The sequence below is a fragment of the Ammospiza caudacuta genome, chromosome 1, assembly GCF_027887145.1.
Source record: "Ammospiza caudacuta isolate bAmmCau1 chromosome 1, bAmmCau1.pri, whole genome shotgun sequence".
Lineage (NCBI taxonomy): Eukaryota > Metazoa > Chordata > Aves > Passeriformes > Passerellidae > Ammospiza > Ammospiza caudacuta.
In genome coordinates, this window is record NC_080593.1 from 120,802,707 (window position 1) to 120,820,585 (window position 17,879).

General features: G+C 37.4%; 1 protein-coding gene across 2 annotated transcripts in view; it reads left to right on the forward strand.

The window, feature by feature from the left end:
* The window catches only part of PREX2 (phosphatidylinositol-3,4,5-trisphosphate dependent Rac exchange factor 2), a 171,471-nt gene that overhangs the window by 80,455 nt on the left and 73,137 nt on the right, over window positions 1-17,879 (forward strand). For both annotated transcript variants that reach the window (XM_058820960.1, XM_058820970.1), the window contains 8 exons: window positions 887-1,035; window positions 5,553-5,638; window positions 7,840-7,976; window positions 10,993-11,110; window positions 11,946-12,130; window positions 13,020-13,181; window positions 16,959-17,181; window positions 17,541-17,748. In XM_058820960.1, coding sequence (XP_058676943.1) covers window positions 887-1,035; window positions 5,553-5,638; window positions 7,840-7,976; window positions 10,993-11,110; window positions 11,946-12,130; window positions 13,020-13,181; window positions 16,959-17,181; window positions 17,541-17,748 — 1,268 coding nt within the window. The remainder of the gene's footprint in view (window positions 1-886; window positions 1,036-5,552; window positions 5,639-7,839; window positions 7,977-10,992; window positions 11,111-11,945; window positions 12,131-13,019; window positions 13,182-16,958; window positions 17,182-17,540; window positions 17,749-17,879) is intronic.

The following is a 17,879-nucleotide window of genomic DNA, read 5'->3' on the forward strand; positions in this document are numbered from 1 at the left end:
ATAGAGCTACTCTGTGAGTTGACATATTTCATAGTAAAGGATGTATCAAGCTTTAGATAAAATCTGGGATTAGAGACCCTGAATGAATATATTACAGCCTTCCTGTAGCATTGCTTTAGGTTCTCTTTGGGTTAATTAATATTCTACTGGGCAGCATGGGAGTCTCTGTATATGTAAAGATAAAGTATGATGCTCTTTCATAAGAGAAAAACTTGGACTTAGATTTCAAGGCTTTCTAAATTTTATGGTGGAGTATAAATTTAAATTATAAATAGACACAGCAAATGAATAATATAATTCAGCCACAGAATTAAATGATCTGATTTCTATCAGTTAGGTTCTGCCATATTCTCAGATGGCACTTGGCCTTTGCCCATACCCTGAGCCTCTCTTTGTACTCCTGTAGTTCTACTGTAATTGTACTTTTCTTGTTAGACCAAAGTTTAAAAACTCTTTGTTTTGGAGCTTAGCAAATATTCACTGACTAAAATATTAGTTGGGTCTTTAGGAAAAGAAGCTTTAGTTCCTTTGGAAAATGGTGGATGAAAAATTGAGTACTGTCATAAAATAAATGGCTCAATCAAAGCTGTTGTGTTAATTACTAAAAAAATGAACTGATATTGTAATACTGTCACAAAATCTTGATTAATACCAGGTCTTATAATTAGCTCTCTTCAGAATGAGTACTTACCCTTCACATGAATTTAACCAGTTTTAGAAACATTTTGTGGTGTAAGTCCCCTATGCATGCTATGTGAAGGAGTCATAAAGAATGTAAACAAAATGTGAATGTCAGTTTTTCTATTGGAGTTGCATGCCAGCAGAAGAAAACATAATGTTAGTGGTTATAAAAGCAAACATGTACACAACTGTTGTTATTTTCTAGATGGCAGGCTTGGAAGTTGGGAAGAAAATCTTTGCCATTAACGGTGACCTGGTTTTCCTGCGACCCTTCAGTGAAGTGGATTGCTTCCTGAAAGCCTGTTTAAACAGCAGAAAGCCCCTGAGGGTTCTTGTGAGCACCAAACCTCGAGAGTAAGTTGTCATTCCTTTGGGAAGTTTTGCAAACAACAATTGAAGGGAATTTTCAGACCAGTGGAACTTCAGAGAGCACTACTGTAAAGGGGTTTTAGATGCTGTATCTGATCTGACTTTGCAAAGTCAAGCAATTTGATTTGCCTTGATTTTGTTTTATCCTATTTGTGAGTCAGCAAAAGAATCACATGAGTACTTTAGATCTTCAGCTCTGCCACTTGAAGTACATGCAGATACTGCAAGTTTAAATGAAATTTCATGGACTATATGGTCAGTTTTGATCACTTATCTCTGGCTGTGTGTATTAAACAAATTCCTGCGTCTGGGGATTAGTTGCTGGTTTGTCATTGTCAGACTCTGTGGTCCCATGGGCCCCTTCAGCTGGTGTGTTGGTTTGTAAACAGCAGGAGGAAATAAACAGCTCCTCATCTTTATCAAACAGATGCATTTCTGTACACAGTTTTGCCCATTTCTCCCTAAACACAAGTTTTGTTATGCAAAAGAAATACAAAGCGGGGCCTAATGATTGGGTTCACTAAGTATGTAAATGAGCATAAGTCTATTCGTAAAGTTAATGCAGTTTTTGCTAGGTTATACATAACAAATAAGAAGGAGACTAAGAAAAATTTGTCAGAAGTAATTTTTTATTCAAAATCCACAGAATAAAGAGGTGCCATTCTCTGTTACCATACAGCATACAGAGTGCCTCGCTCGGGAATGGCTCTGGTTAAGTGGCAGATTGAAGATTTATTTCTCCTCTTGATAAGCAAAGGTGTCTTGAGAAGTAAAATGGCATCCAAAACAAAAAAAATAAATAAGGCACAAATATGCTTATCTGGACTGATACTGCAACACCTGTTCCCACCCCCAAACAAATGAAAATAACAATTAAAAAATCCCCAGACCACAGGATTGCAGAAAGCATAAAAGCATCTTGGCCTTTCTTTAATGCAAATCTTGATTTAATTTCTGACTCAACTTGTAGGTGAATTTCAAGGCTGAGTGAGATGTTCTAGTGAATTTAGAGTTCACAGAAGTCAAATTTGTTTCTCGTGTTCCCTGCTTTTTGTCAGCAGCTGCTGCTAGCACAACTGAGTTCACAGAAGACAATTCTCTCCTTAATTCTTAGCCTAAATTGCCAGTGATGATCTTTCATAGTTATTTGCATCATCTCAAAGCAGTTTCAGAATGTAATCAAATAGATAGTACCAATAGTGAATATATGAGTACATTAAATGATTTTATTCTTAAAAAATGTTTCAAGTGAAAAATTATTTATCTATATATATTATTATATTTAAAAAATATAGACTTCAATGAAGTTTGGAGCTCACCTCTGATGATAATCATCTCCAAATGCCTAGTATTATGTATACTAGAAAAAAAAAGTACAAGAAATGATGCAATTCTCTTATTCAAAACTGCCTGTAAATCAAGTTTGCTATAGTCCAAATGTATTTTAAAATCACTTTTCAGCGTCAATTTGAATTAGTTTGCTTTTGCAATGGGAAATGGAGCTTGGGGCAAAGATCCCTGCAATAATAGCAGAACTGGCTCTGGATGGAAAGGCTGCAAAGTTAAATCAGTGCACTGTTATGCATGACCTAACTGGGTCTGATAAGGACTAATGCAGCTGTGTTGCTTTTTGTGGACCCTGAGCTGATATCACAGGGGTATGCTAGTTTACTTTGGGTGAACTCAGGGCTTAATTTGAAGGAGTAGATGTGAATTTTGATTTTCAGAATTGTGTTTTTGTTGGTTAGATTTGTTGGTAAGTTTATTACAAGTCATGCAAACAGTGGATGATTCTTATTTTACAAAACTCAGTAGCTACTTTCTGTTGCTGCTCAGAAAAACTGCAATGAAATATTTTTTCAAGAAAACTCAGCAAGGAGAGGCACAGGCTGCTGGGAGTGCCTGATGCCTCTTTGTGAGGATGGGGACTACAAGGAGTTATTTTGCAGAAAGTGTGCTGTGTTTGAGGAGCTGTGTTGCAGGTGGAGCTACAGGAAGAACTGAACAGGCTATGCAGTGTTTGAGTGAATGAGCAAAAGAGAGATCAATTATTTTCAGCAATGCTACAGTCTCAGACTCCCAGGAGTCTTGAACCTGCATTGTGGTGAAGAAGCAGATGGACTCAGAGCCCTGCAGGGTAATTAGCTAGAGGACTGTTAGCTGGGGTCTGATAAAGATGAAGGCTGGAGGCACATCACAGCACGTACCACAAGAAGGTTCCTCTTTCTCTGAATTTGGCAAGTAGGACTGGTACCTTTTACAACAGGTGTGGGGCTCTGGACCTAGTAGGCCAAACAACTGATCAGATGGGGCAAGATCCTTCTGGGATGGTGGGGCCTCCTGAAACAACACCACCTGCACCCTGCATAGAGACCTCCTCTGTTAACAGGAAAAGAAGGGTAGTTGTGATAGGGGACTCCCTTCCAAGGGGAATGGAGGGGCCAATATGCAGGCCTGACCCAACTCACAGGGAAGTCTGCTGTCTCCAAGGGCCTGGGATAAGGGATATTAGTGGAAAATTCTCCAGTGTACTAAGGCCCTCTGATTACTCTTTGCTAATGATTGTTCAAACTGGCAGCGATGAAATAAAACAGGGAAGTCCAAGGGCAATAAAAAAGACTACAGTGCCCTGGGACAATTGATAGAGGGATAGGAGCACGGTAGTTGATTTTGTTGATTCTTCCAGTAACCAGCTATAATATCAATAGAATTAGGCAGATCCATTAGGTCAATACATGGCTCTGAAGCTGGTGTCAGCAGAAAGATTTTGGGTTTGTTGACCACAGGATGATCTACTCAACACCTTGTCTACTATAACACCTGATGGGATTCATTATTTTCAAGTGAAAATATCTCCGCAGTTGTTGGGGTCCATCAGTGCTGGTCACTTTTTAAACATCACCTCCTAAGGGCACAGGAGCAGGAAATTCCCAAATTGAGAAGTCAAGCAAGTGAGGTAGAAGGCTGGCTTGGTTGAACAGGAATATTCTCTAGAAATAAGGCTAAAAAGGAAAGTGTAAGCCCAGTGGAAGCAAGGCCAAGTGACATGGGAAGAATGCAGAGATGCTGCTCACTGCTGCTGGGAGAAAATTCATGCGGCCAAAAGTCAACTGGAGTTGAAGCCGGCCAGAACCGTGGGGGAACAATAAGGAGATTTTCAAGTATATTAATGGCAATAGATAATGTAAAAATAACATTGACTTGTTATAGGATGGTCACCTCACAGATGGGGACAAGGACAACCCAGAGGTGTTTAATTTATTCTTCACCTCCATCTTTGATGTGGGTGGTGGTCCAAAGGGGGTCCCAGTGCCCTGAGCTGGAGGTCCATGACTGTGAGAATAATCAGATCTCAGCCAACCCTGAAATAGTGTGAGATCTGAAGCTTCAGTTGGAATTGTACAAGTCTATGGGGCCTGATAAGGGTTATCTGAGAATCCTCAAAGAACTAGCTGATGTCATTGTAAAGCCTCTCTTGATGATTTTTGAGCTGTCTTGGGAATCTGAAGAGATGCCAGCTGACTGGAAGCTGGCAAACATCCCAATTTTCAAGAAGGCCAAGAAAGAGGACCTGAGAAACTACAGGCCTGTCAGTCTCACTTCCGAGCCTGACGAAGTTATGGAGAAGATTATTCTGGAAGGTACTGAAAAGCAGCTGAGAGACAACACAGGCATTGGTCACAGCCAGCATGGCTTCATGAGAGGAAAGTCCTACTTATCAAACAAAATTTCCTTTTATGACAGGATACCTTACTACAGTCTGCAACTTCAAGATAAGGAGGGGTGGACACTGATCTTTTCTCTCAGGGGATCAGTGACAGAACCTGAGGGAAAGGCCTGCAATTCTGTCAGGGGATTTTAGGTTGGATATTATAAAAAAAGTTCTTCCCCCAGAGGGTGTTTGGGCACTGGAACAGGCTCTCCAGGGAAGTGGTCACAGCATCAGGCTGACAGAGCTCAATAAGTTCTTGGACAGTTCTCTTGGGCACCTGCTGTGATTCTTGGGGTGTTTGTGAAAGGCCAGGAGTTGGGCTTTGTGGGTCCCTTCCAGCTCCGCACAGTCTGTGATTCTGTTAAAATGTAATATGGGTCTGAGTTCTGCAGTCTTCTGCAGCTTCTCTGATCAGACCTGCTGTGATCTCTGGTCCCCAGGCTCTGTCCTCTTGGCTGGGAGAGACTGCCTGCCTTCCAGGGCTTTCAGTGTTGCTGTGCTATGGCAGCTTACCTGAAGATCAGTCTGTTTGGGAGGAATTTTAAAGCTGTGGTGGTGTTCTGATTATAACCAGCATATTCAGTTTCCCTGTGAAATAGATGGTTTGCTGTCTCAGCTTGCTCTTATTTCTGATGTTGGTGGTGCACGGTATTTGGAATATGAATGCTGCAAAATCTATAAACTGATTTGAATAAAAGTGTGGAGTTTTACACCCTTGCAACCTACATGCTGCTGAATAACAAAATGTTGCCTTTTTACTACATCCATGTTAAATCTTTGTTTGTATCAGGACAGTGAAGATTCCTGACTCTGCAGATGGACTTGGATTCCAAATCCGGGGTTTTGGCCCATCTGTTGTCCATGCTGTTGGGAGAGGTAAGCTGTAAGAGCTGTCAATGGTACTGCTAAATAAATGTTTAATATCTAAATGACTTGGTTGAGATGAGTCAAAATTAAGTCTAGTGATCCATCTTAGATTTTTTTTCCCCCAAAGTAACAAACAATATTAAATAAACTCAAATGTAATTGTTTTGTGTACTTATACTCTGTAAGCTTGGATACATCTTCCAACTCTCATTTAAAAATGGAGTTATACCAATGTAGGAAAGTTAAGTTAAAGCTGTGCATTCTTTGCAGATTAAGGAGTAGCTGAAGGATGCAATACAACTGCTTGTTGGGAACCTGTGTGTTAATTTGTTAGGTGGCTATGTGGTTCTGCAGTGTTCTGAAAACATTTTACTAAGAAATGTGCTTTTTACAAATCTTTTCAAGAGTGTTAGTGTCTTTGTCTTAGTAATTGCAGATGGTTCATGTAAATACTATTTTGGGATGTGATTTTCAGACACTTGCTAACCTAACTCAATGTTTTTGAGCAGTGCATTTGTGCTAAAAGAAGTTGAGTTATTTCTTGCTGTCTCATGTTGCTTGTGGTAGAGCAGACTGTGTTTTCAGTTATTGTGGGACAGTTGTGTCTCATTCCCCCCTCCTGCTTTTGTAACTGAGGCATGAAAAGTGAACTGATCTGCAAAACAGCCAGATTTGAACAGAATTTGATGGCATATTTTTCTAGGTTGTGGTGCCAGAAATTAGATTTTCAAAAGAAAGACTAATAAACTACAGACTTAGTAGCTGATGTGTTAATTATTTCTGCACCTGGATCTCAAGTCAACTGCCTATCATTATTCATTAGGCACATACTTTATTCCAATTAGCCCCAACAATATGCAAGTGCTTATTTGTGTCATTTGCTAAACCTGGAAGATTTTAAGCATGTGCCTAAATAGTTTGCTGAATTGGGACCTTGGTGTTTTCTGAAGAGAGATTTGGATTTTTTTTTTTTTTTTAAGATATTAAATAAGATCTATTTATATGTTTATTTTTAAGTCTTTTGTGGGCGGGGAGATTGCAATAGCTGGTAATAGTGTAATTTCCAATGACATTCTTTTATATTGGATTTTAAACACAGCTTTAATCTAATAGTGATAATTCTGAAAATGAGGGAAGCTCATGTATATTCTGTGAGTTATTTCATTGTCAGATATGCTCAACTGGCAAGTCGTGAAGTTGTGACAAGCTTTCTACTTGTCAGCCCTGCATATTCAGTCTAGCCTTTTCTTTCACAGCCCCTAGCTTCTGCAGCCCAGTCTGGCAGTCTCTAGGCAGTCGATTTTTACTTCCTTGGCACCTCTGTGGCAATATCAACAGACATTTGGAGGCAAATGTTCAGGTAGCTGGAACTAAGGTCATACTCCAGCACTCTGTCTTTCAGGAGTGAGTTTGAATTGCAGTGACAACACCTGGAGACAGCTGCTCTTTTTGTAGTGTCGATTCAGTCACTAGTTTCCCAATGTGGTTATTCAATTGTGAAAATAAGTTACTGAACCAAATATTTTATGTAGTGTAAAGAGAATGTTTTGTTTTGGTGTCATGTTGTGTGTGTCTCCCTGTCCCACTCTCTAATAATTTAATTTGAGATACTCTACTTAATTGTCTTTGAGGTTTTGTTTTAAAGCTCTGAGGCCTCCTGCTATAATTGTGTTGATAGAGAAGATGGAAAAAGAACAATATATTTGGAGATGTCTTTGGAATTTATATATTTCACTTAATGATTAACATGATACTCTAGTATGCTCTTATGCTTTATGTATTGCCAGGAAAATTCTGTTTTGTATGTAAAATTGAAACACCTGAATTAAACAAGAGGCTCATAAGCTTGGGTCGTATAAAAATAAGCTAAGTTGTAATTAGTGACTTTCAAGCTAGAGCCATTTTATCCTTTTGAAGTCCTTTTTTTTTGAGGTGAATTTTCCACATTTTCATATTGCTAGTCAATGTTTGCTGTTTTATAAAGCAGCCTTTCAGAAATTGTCTGGTCTCTTTTATGGAAAAATCTGCTGGCAAACTCCATTTTCTTGGCATCCAGCTGGTCTACAGAAGTACTCTGTGGTCAAGGGAAGTATGTAAGGATCAGTCAGACCAGGTTCTGATTTTTAAAAAAAGAGATTTTTTGGACTGTAGGCTTGAAAGGAGATGTTTAGAAAAAGAAGTTTGCTAACTGTGTGGGTTTTTATTAATAGGAACAGTGGCAGCTGCAGCAGGTCTCCACCCTGGCCAGTGCATAATCAAAGTGAATGGAATTAATGTCAGCAAGGAGACTCACGCAAGTGTTATTGCTCATGTCACAGCCTGCAGGAAGTACAGGCGGCCAATGCAGGTATGTCTCATTTGGTGCCCTTGCACTTTTTCTTCTCGATTTCTATTTTTGGTCAAAGTAAACAGTGTGGTGTTAATCTCTGTGCACATATCTGCTGTGTTTGAGTGGGATGAGAGGAAGGAAGGGGTGAATAAAACTGAAGGAAAGCCAATTGAAGTATAAAAGCTGAAGATTGCTCAATTGTGATGTTCAAAATCTGCTTAGTTTCTGCACTGAAATAAATATCATAGATAATTTTTATATGGTGTTTTTAAAGGGCTGTTTCAAGCATTTCTGCAGTCCTATGCTGAAAGAATTTTGAGGTATAATCTCATCTTGATGGAGAGGGAACCACAGAGCTTTCTGCCTGCTCAGCAGCAGGAGAATGAAATACATAAAAGTGATCGTCTTCAGGAATTTTGTTACACTTCAGTACACAGAGAGCAGAGTGCATATATTCCATCCATAAAAGAATTCCCATCGCATTCCAGTCTTGAGAATGAGTATGTATTCAAGGACTCAAAATTTCCTTGTTTTAAATGCATGCAAATTTTTTTATCTTTGTCATGTTAGTCAAGGAGAAAATCTCAGGCATCCAAGACACAAATTTAGGAAGAAAAACCAAACCAATCTGGATTCTATAATGTAATTTTCCAATTCTCTGCAAGTTTTTCATAAACTGTGAACCAATATTATTAATTAACTTCACAAACTCTTCAAGTATGTGTTTACTGAGGAGAAAATCCAATTAAAATTAAGAGTTGAATCCTTCTCCCACACCTACTGCAGAGTTATAAGAATTATATAGTTAGAACTGGGCCTTATAAATACAGTGTTTATGAAAATGTTCTTGGGATGTTTGTGTTTAAATGATAATACAGAATTTAAATTGTTACATGGCATATAGAGATCAAGCTCACCTGTTCTTTAAAGGAAGATGCACTCTATTAAAGAAAAAATGTCCTGTTCACTAGTACCAAAATTGGCTAGTACAAAAGATAAATTAAATTCATTATAGCAATTTTGTTCTCTCTGTGTATAACTGTAGACTTCCTATGGATATTAGTGACATCCAAAAATAGTTGATTAATATTGGCTGGTGTGAATGCCTGGATGTTAAAAAATTACTTTAGGTTTTTTAATTGACTTGTATAATAACTTGAATTTTTTTCCTATACATAAGAGTTTTTTTAGTTTTAAAAAGTAGCTGATCATAATTCAGCAAATCACAGATAACTGAAGTTCCTTAGACAGGCAAGAAAAACTTCATTTAGGATGCAGTATTATCAAAAAACTATGTGAGATTTGTCTAGACTGAAGTAAATGGTAGTATTCCCACTGGTGAAAAGACAGCTAAAATTAATTTCCTATTCAGAAATTTGGTGGGGTGCTTTTATTATTTTTGGAAAATGACTATGGATTTCTCCTATTTTGTAAGTACAGTGCACACAGCCTATAATTTAATTACCCAGAATATTGTAGTCTCTCCTGTAGTTCCCAATTGCATAATTGAAAGGGAGTATTTTTCTGGTTCTTACATCTTTTACTTCTCAGGGTGAAAAGTCTTCCTAATTGCCTGGAGCATGAAGCTTCATTTCAGATTCCTTCAGTCAATAACTGCATAATATCTGTTGGACAGTGTTTATCCTCTGTCTTGTCTGAATAAAGAAAATTGAGACCAGATTTTACTTCCTGGAATTGCAATTTCTTTGCAGTGATACTAATCATGATGCGCCATATTTATGCTTAGTTTGTTCTCCTGTAATGATTTTGAAGAACATTGCTCTAAGTCATATTGCATTAGATTGGTTGTTAACTTTTGGAAAAGGGACTTCCAGGTTGAGAAGTGAGTATTTCCTATTAGAGATTGGCACAGCAGTCTCAGTGCTACCAAGCATTGAGTAAGAGTCCATAACTCAGCACCAAGCTTTGAGGTGAACCTGAGAAGAAGTGTGGATTTCAGAAAGATTTCTGTTGATCAGCTTCTGCACAGGTGTCCTCCAGCAATCAACACAGAGCTCTGAAAGTTAAGCTTTCTTGCTCAAATATTTCATGCCATTGAGCAGAAAGCGAGGCATAGATGAATTTAGGAAACCTAGAGAACACCATACCAATGGGGTAAAGATAGAAGCTGATTGTTATGTTTTAGCAAAGGATGACTGAATGCATTTGGCACTTTGCATGAACATTTTAACATTCAGCCTAAATGTTTGCCATCCTTGCCTAACTTTGAGTTTTTCCTGGAACTTCTTTTTGAATTCAGATTTGTCACAATCATGTAATTTATTCTGCTTTAGCTGTTGCAGAAGGAGTGATTAACTAACTGTTAAACTTGTTTTAAAATGTAAAGGACAAAGAGTAATCTGGGGCTGCCATGCTTGATAGGACCATTCACCAGGGTATGATGGACATGTGGCTGAGTTACAGACTGGGTAGAAGATGTAAGAAATACACATGGCTTCTTCTAAGGTTGAATGACACGTATAAGCCACCAATGCTGTGCTCATGTGTCACTCAGCCCCAGAAGATGGAGGACTTTTGGAGCCTGTGGTTCTTTTCTTTTGCAGGGCTGTGAGGGGGTGCTAATCTGTGGGAAAAAATGAAAAACATTTATTACTACACTAGTAAAATATTTGTAGTCAAGGCAGAAATAAGTAATGAAGGCTGTAGTATAGGTTCTTTGTGCCATTGACACATGGTGAAGGATTAACTGGACGTTCTCTGTCATTGGTTGATATTTCATAACTTTTGCTACCATATTTGTGGATGCACAGGAGATTTGGGAAAGCAGTTGTTTTTTTTCCCTATGATTTCTTGGAGAAAAATATTTTTCAATCTGCAATTTTATTTGAAATATCTTAAATTATTTTTGACAGAGACATAAAAATTATGGGTGTCATACTGTCTCATGACAATATATGCCCTAATAAAAAATAACTTGCCAAAATTCTCTGGATTTTTTTTTAAACTTATACCTTAAAAATAGTTGCTATCAGTTACACTTTTTCTACCTGTCTATTTTTTGTTGTTTTTCTAGCAAGATTCTATACAGTGGGTTTACAACAGCATTGAAAGTGCACAGGAAGATCTTCAGAAAGCAAACACCAAACCCTCTGGAGATGATGGAGGTGATGCCTTTGACTGTAAAGTGGAAGGTATGTGATGCTTGTTTGATCTTGTTGCTGCTGAGAATGCTGTTATAATACAAGGAAAATGTAGACATTGGGTTTGTTTGCAGACAGGAAATTTTGACCAGATCATAAGATGGGATTTACATAAGAATTTGTTTTCTTATATATTCTAAACATATAAATTTTACATGCTATTCTTTGAAAACCAGTATCTTTCCCATTTAGAGAAAATACTTCCGTGAATACTTTGGGGAAAATCTGTTTAATTTCATTTGTAAGAAACCTAAACCAAGGCATTACCTGATTTATTTTCACCTCCAGTAATCATTTATGGCAAATTAGATACAGTAGTCATTACTTCACGGGAAATAAAAACACAACTATCCTTCAAATTATTTTCAGACAGTTAATGTTTAGATGAAACTGCGTTCATCTGCAACTCATAATTAAAGAGACAGTTAATACTTGAACTGTGCATTCATAAATGCAGTTATTGTGGTTTCATTTCTGAATGTTGACAGTTTTCATAGTGATTTTCTTCTACTTTATTTAGAAATACTCAGTTTTCCCTTTTTTGGGTCTTTCTTAATGTGTCTGGATTCTAAGTGAAATGGAATTAGCCCTCTTAAATAACTGGGTTTGTAAAGAAAGAGTACTGCCTGTTTGGCAGTCCAGTATTTTAACACCTACAAATCTACTGGTGTTCTGATTTTTATGTTGTTCAGCCTGGTTCTTTAATGAATGTATTTAAATAGAATGATCAGAACATACCTCTTTCTAGAATGTTTGCCTGTGTTCTTTATAGTTCATTTAATGGCCAGGACTTGTCAACTGATTTGTGTTACTTTATTTATTCTAGAGGTAATTGACAAATTTAACACCATGGCAATAATTGATGGGAAGAAGGATCATGTGAGTCTGACTGTTGACAATGTTCATCTGGAGTATGGAGTGGTTTATGAGTATGACAGCACAGCTGGAATAAAGTGTCATGTCTTGGAAAAAATGATTGAACCAAAGGGATTTTTCAGTTTGACTGCAAAGGTATGAAGCATTTTTTGTATGTTAATGTTTATTGTGTTTAATACCAGCAGAGAAACTTGTGGATTTTTTTACTCTTATGATTATATGTCTTTCATTTGATACGTTATGATTGGTCACCCTTATCTCTCTGATGTTTTGGAGGATGATTGTGTGCTCAGGAGGCAAAAAGAGTTATGTTGTAATTATAAATTGAGCCTTTAAATGAAAAAAAAAAAAAGTTAAAAGATCTTCAAAGTCTTCCATTCCTCCTGCCCCTCTCCCTTATTTCTTATTTATCAAATACAATTTGAAATAAAGTACAAGATCTACTGAAATATCTATAAAGGCTATATACTACCCTCATCACTTAACATGCCTTTTAATTAGTTTTCTCTCACCATTATAGCAAGGCTTCAGTCTTTGCTGGGCAGTACAGCTTATCCTGTGCCCTATTTCCTAGCCTTTTTTATGCAGAATATACAAGAGTATGGCACTCAGTTTTCTTTTAAGCTTTTTCAATGTGTTAGTATTCTGCCAAATTGAAGGTTTTCTAGAAGTAACAAATGAATTAATTCAGCAGCTCTGCATAATGTGTGCTGATCAAGTAAATACAGCAGATAATGTATTTCAGAGGAGCCATAGTGGTTACATTAGTAGGAAATTAGTAGCAAGTCCATTATCAGACAATGTCATGAGAAGCCAAGCAAAAATACTTATGGGTATAACTTACCAGGGAATAGATTTAAGAAAACCTCTTTGCATCCCATCCCAAGCTTCATTTATTGTTGTTGTGCACCATTTTCTGTAATGTTATCAGGCTTTTCAGCTTTAGTTAAAAGAGATGATTAGTAAGGGGAAATTTTAGTCAACTTAATTTCATAACATACTTTTTTTGTTTTTATTATCTTAGATTCTTGAAGCACTGGCAAAAAGCGATGAACATTTTGTGCAGAATTGCAACAGCCTCAATTCCTTAAATGACGTGATCCCCACGGAACTTCAAAGTAAATTCAGTGTCATTTGCAGTGAGAAAATTGAGCATATCTACAGAAGAATCTCTAGCTATAAAAAGGTATGCCCTGCATGTCCTAAGCTTGATTATATTTGTCTTTTAAGGAAGAAACAGGGGAATGTGGTACAGTTTGAATAACTCTTCAGTGTGTCAATGGCAGTGACAAAAATGTGGCTGGAAGTTTGCTATTTTGAAGCATGAATGCCTTAATTGAGTAATTGTATCAATTGTTTTCAAGCCATTCTCTTTCTTATCCCTTTTTTAGACTTTGTGTAGTTTGTATTCTTTCTTGTTTGCTGTGTTCAGTTGCAGAGACAATCAACTGCATATTTCCGTAAAAGGGCCGTCATTCTTGTAAATGCCTTAAACCAATACTCTAGTGAATTTGCAGATGTTAACCAAAAATGTAGCAATAGCGACAGAATTTTTTTTCTTTCTAGTGCAACTCAAATACCAGATTTTAACCCATTGATTCAACTTTTAGACCCTAGCATATCTCTTAAAAGTAGCATCTCTGTAATTTATTAGATTCACTTGGTTTAATAAAACATAATAGCATGGAAAAATGGAGAAGGCGCTGATTTTCATATGCTTGAGATCTTAATTAATGATATGTAAATGAATAAATAGCCCAGACTATGCCCTCTAGTTGCTGTCTGTGCATTTCTCTATAGTTGTTTAACCAAGCAGGGTGCAAATGAATCAACCATTTGCCATTTTGTTAATGCAAACTCATTTTCTTATCCAGACCCCTAATTCCTCTCTCATGGAACCTAATTGTTCGTAGGTGACTTACTTTGTAATAGGCTCAAAATGGCTGCAAAAAAGTGGGTCTGCCCTGTCTTACCTCATTTGGGGTTGTTGACGTTTAGAAACTGGTCTGTTCTGAGAGTTTATACATAAAATTTGAAAAGAGGGAAAAAAAGCAAAGGAAAAGGAAAGTGAATACAGGAGCTTCACACATTTGCAGAAGCTAAAAGACTAGATAATGATTTTTCCATTTTCAAAGGAAAGTAGGGAAAACTGTTAGGAATACCTGTAGGTCAGTAGTCAGTAGGATGAAAGGCAAAAAGCAGCTTGTCAGACTTCTCAAGGTGCTCTCTAAAAAGAAATGGAATAAACTGAGTTGTGTCAATGGAGACATCACAAGAATCCTGATACTGTTAGCAAAAATCTGACCTCTCCATTGTTTGCCTGAATTACAAACCTCCAAGTTTCCAATTTGGTTAAAATTCAAATTACCATTAAAAAAAACCAACCCAATTAGTTGTCATATTAACAGTTACAGTTCAAGTAACATGCAGGTGATTTATATGTTTTCTGTAGCTGAAAATTTTGACTGTGATATATAGCCTCTACAGAGGAGGCCAAGACAGTAAATCAAATTTTGTTGTGCTTGCTGGATGTGAAACAAACAGCCTCAGGGAAGTTTTCATAGTTCTTACACTGTCTAGAAGTAGATATTCCTGATACAGACTGCACTTTAGATCTCATCTGCTCAAAAATCAGTAGTTTCGCAGCTTTTAATGACAATTAGTAATGCAGTGGATTTCAGGAATAGATGTGTCATTTTCTTGGCAAGGTAAAGGTAACCATAGTTACAGGAGACTTTCGGAGTGCCTGAGCCCAGCTTGGCTCCTGGTTTTACTGTGAAAGTTCTAATTCTATAAATAAAAATCTTGTGGATTTCTGCAGTTCCTACTAGTATTATTATCAGAACATTTTGCTCCTAATAGACCTCGATCCAGTGCCATGAGTCCCAGATGTTTCTCAACACATATATGAGAAGAATCTTGGTCCTGACTTATGACCTGATTAAATCATAGCCAGTATTTGGTCTCTCTGGAGCAGGATGTGTGGGAGATTGAGATGTGAAATATGTACTGCTTGCAGAAATATTTTCATCATTGAATGTCCTTAGTAGCCTTCTTAACAATTTGTGCATTCTTCAGCCTTTGAACAACTCCATAATTGGATTTCTTGTAACCCTCCAGATCTTGTTGTGATCTAAAGATTTAAATGTAATTATCCCAGCAAGTGTTCATCAGGCTGAAGTAATATGACACCAAAATAAACAGAAATTTAAGTCCCAGTACAGAAACATCTCACTTTGCAGAAGGAATATGTCTTAATTCAACTGAAGTGTTAGTAAAAAGTTGACTGATTTGAATTTTTAATGACATTCATTAGTGAAGAAACTTTGCAAGTTAACTTTGAAAATGATCTTATGCATGAGCTGTGGTTCATAGCTAAAGTAGGTCTGTGTAATATTTTGACTGGGGAGATATGGTGATTAAAACACTGATTAAATCTTTCCAGAAAAAAATCTTCCCTGACAACAAACTACACTGAAAATGACACATATTGACAGAAATCCTACTTGTGACTGACAAATAAATCTCTTTTCCAATTGAAGAGCTTGATCAGATGACTTGATTTTGACATAGATGCAGTTGCTGAGTGTCCAGTTTTGTCCTCACCATTTTGGGTTGACATCTTCTCATCTTAAAAACCAAATAACTAAGCCTATTCAAGACACTGCACAGAATTTTAGATGTTACAAGGAGAGGAGGCTCAGCACTTCATTAGAATTAGACCAAAAACTAGACAAAAATTAGACCAAAATTAGCCCAAAAATTAGACTAAAAACATTCCTCATTGCTGAGCTGATATACAGGAGGGAGAAGAGGTACTGGGCTAGGAAATTCTGAAAAATGTAGTTTTTTGCAGTTTTTATGTACTAGTGCTTGTCAGCTTCCTAATGTCAGTCAAAACAGGAGAATGGTTGAGGTTGGACTGTACCTCTGCAGGTCTTGTCCAGCCAACCCTGCTTAAGCAGGGCCACCTAGAGATGGTCACCCAGGACAATCTTTGAGGAGGGAGATCTGACCTCTCTTCCCTGAACCTCTCTGATCAACTGGGCCAGTGCTCAGTCACCCTCACAGTGCCAAAGTGTTTCCTGACGTTCGGAGGAAAATCCTGTGCTTAAGTTTGGGCCCATTGCCTCTGTTCCTGACACTGGACAGCACTGGAAAGAGCCTGGCTTTGTCCTCTTTGCCCCATTCCTTCAGGTATTCCTAGACGTTGATGTGTTTCCCTTGAGCTTTGTCTTCTCCAGCCTGGAGGGTCCCAGCTCTCTCAGCCTTTCCTCACAGGAGATGCTCCAGTCCCTGAATCATCTCAGAGGGCTCACCTCCACTGGCCTCTCTCCAATGTGCCCATGTCTATTTATGTGAAGCCCAGATTTGGACCCAGGACTCGAGGGGAGGCCTCACTGGTGCTGAGGAGAAGAACAGGATCAGCTCCCTCCAACCCCTGGCAATGCTTCTCCTAATGCAGGAGGATAAGATGTATCTTATTAAAGAGGACTTCCTCCTTCCCAAATAGGAAATCCAGAATTCATACTTTCTGATCTTTTCTTTATTATCACTTCAGACAAAAATTTCATGGATTTTAGGAAAATACTGGCTTGAAAACGTTGGTAGGAGCTTTTAAATGTCATGAGCAGTAGAGCAGTTTCAGACTTCCTCCTCAGAAAAACAATCGATTTTTTATTTTGTTCCATAGGAAATAGATTATATCTCTCTGTTACAAATGTATTTATATGTCTTAAAGTATAATTTGCTTCAAAAAACAACCCTTAAAAATGTAAAATGAAAAATATTTTTCTTTTCCTTTTAGAGAAAGGTGGAAATTATGGAGTCAAGACACCTTAAGTCAAGGATGACTGAAATATTTTAAGCTTTTATTTTCTAGTTAGGTACACAAGAATTGTTAGCTACATGCAGACACAAGAAGAACTGATAATCAATATTTGGTTTTCTTTCTTACTTCTAGTTTTCAAGAGTATTAAAAAACAGAGCTTGGCCCACCTTCAAACAAGCTAAGTCAAAGATTTCACCACTTCACAGCAGTGATTTCTGTCCAACCAATTGCCATATCAATGTGATGGAAGTGTCTTACCCTAAGACCTCAACTTCCCTTGGTAGTGCCTTTGGTGTTCAGCTGGACAGCAGAAAACATTCTTCCCACGAGAAGGAAAATAAAAACACTGATCAAGGTAAGTTAATTGAGCTTGAAAGAGCTACTTCCTGTGCTTCTGATATAGAGTCTTAAAAGGTAATCAGTTTAAGTTTATAGCCCAAATATTAAAATTGAGGACAAGTCTTTCTGAAATGACCCTTCTTTTGATTTTTAATTTTATTTTACAGCATAATAATGGGTAGTCATAATTTCACAATAACTTTTTCCTAAATAGCTTCACTTTGAAATGCAAATAAAATGCAAAATTAAATAAGTACTTGAATTTTAAACAGAAAAATATTTCAGCATCTGTTAGGTATTTTACTAACTTCAAAATGTATGTTGAAGAAAAGATAATGATGATAAAAGGTAATAATCCCTTTGGATTATTCCCAGGTAAACTGAGTCCCATGATTTATGTCCAGCATACCATTACTACTATGGCTGCCCCTTCAGGACAGTCTCTTGGCCAGCAGGAGGGCCATGGTCTGAGGTACCTCTTAAAAGAAGAAGACTTAGAAACACAAGATGTCTATCAAAAGTTGCTGTTCAAATTACAAGCTGCACTGAAAGAGGTGGAAACGTGTGTCTGCCAAATAGATGAGTAAGTAAATGTTACCATCTGGACTTGTCTTTAACTTTTCCATAGAAGAAAATGATAAATCTGGGCAATGCTTTTGTGTAGCATAGGATTCAATGCTGACTTCAGACAGAATCGAAGTAAAGTAAAAAATT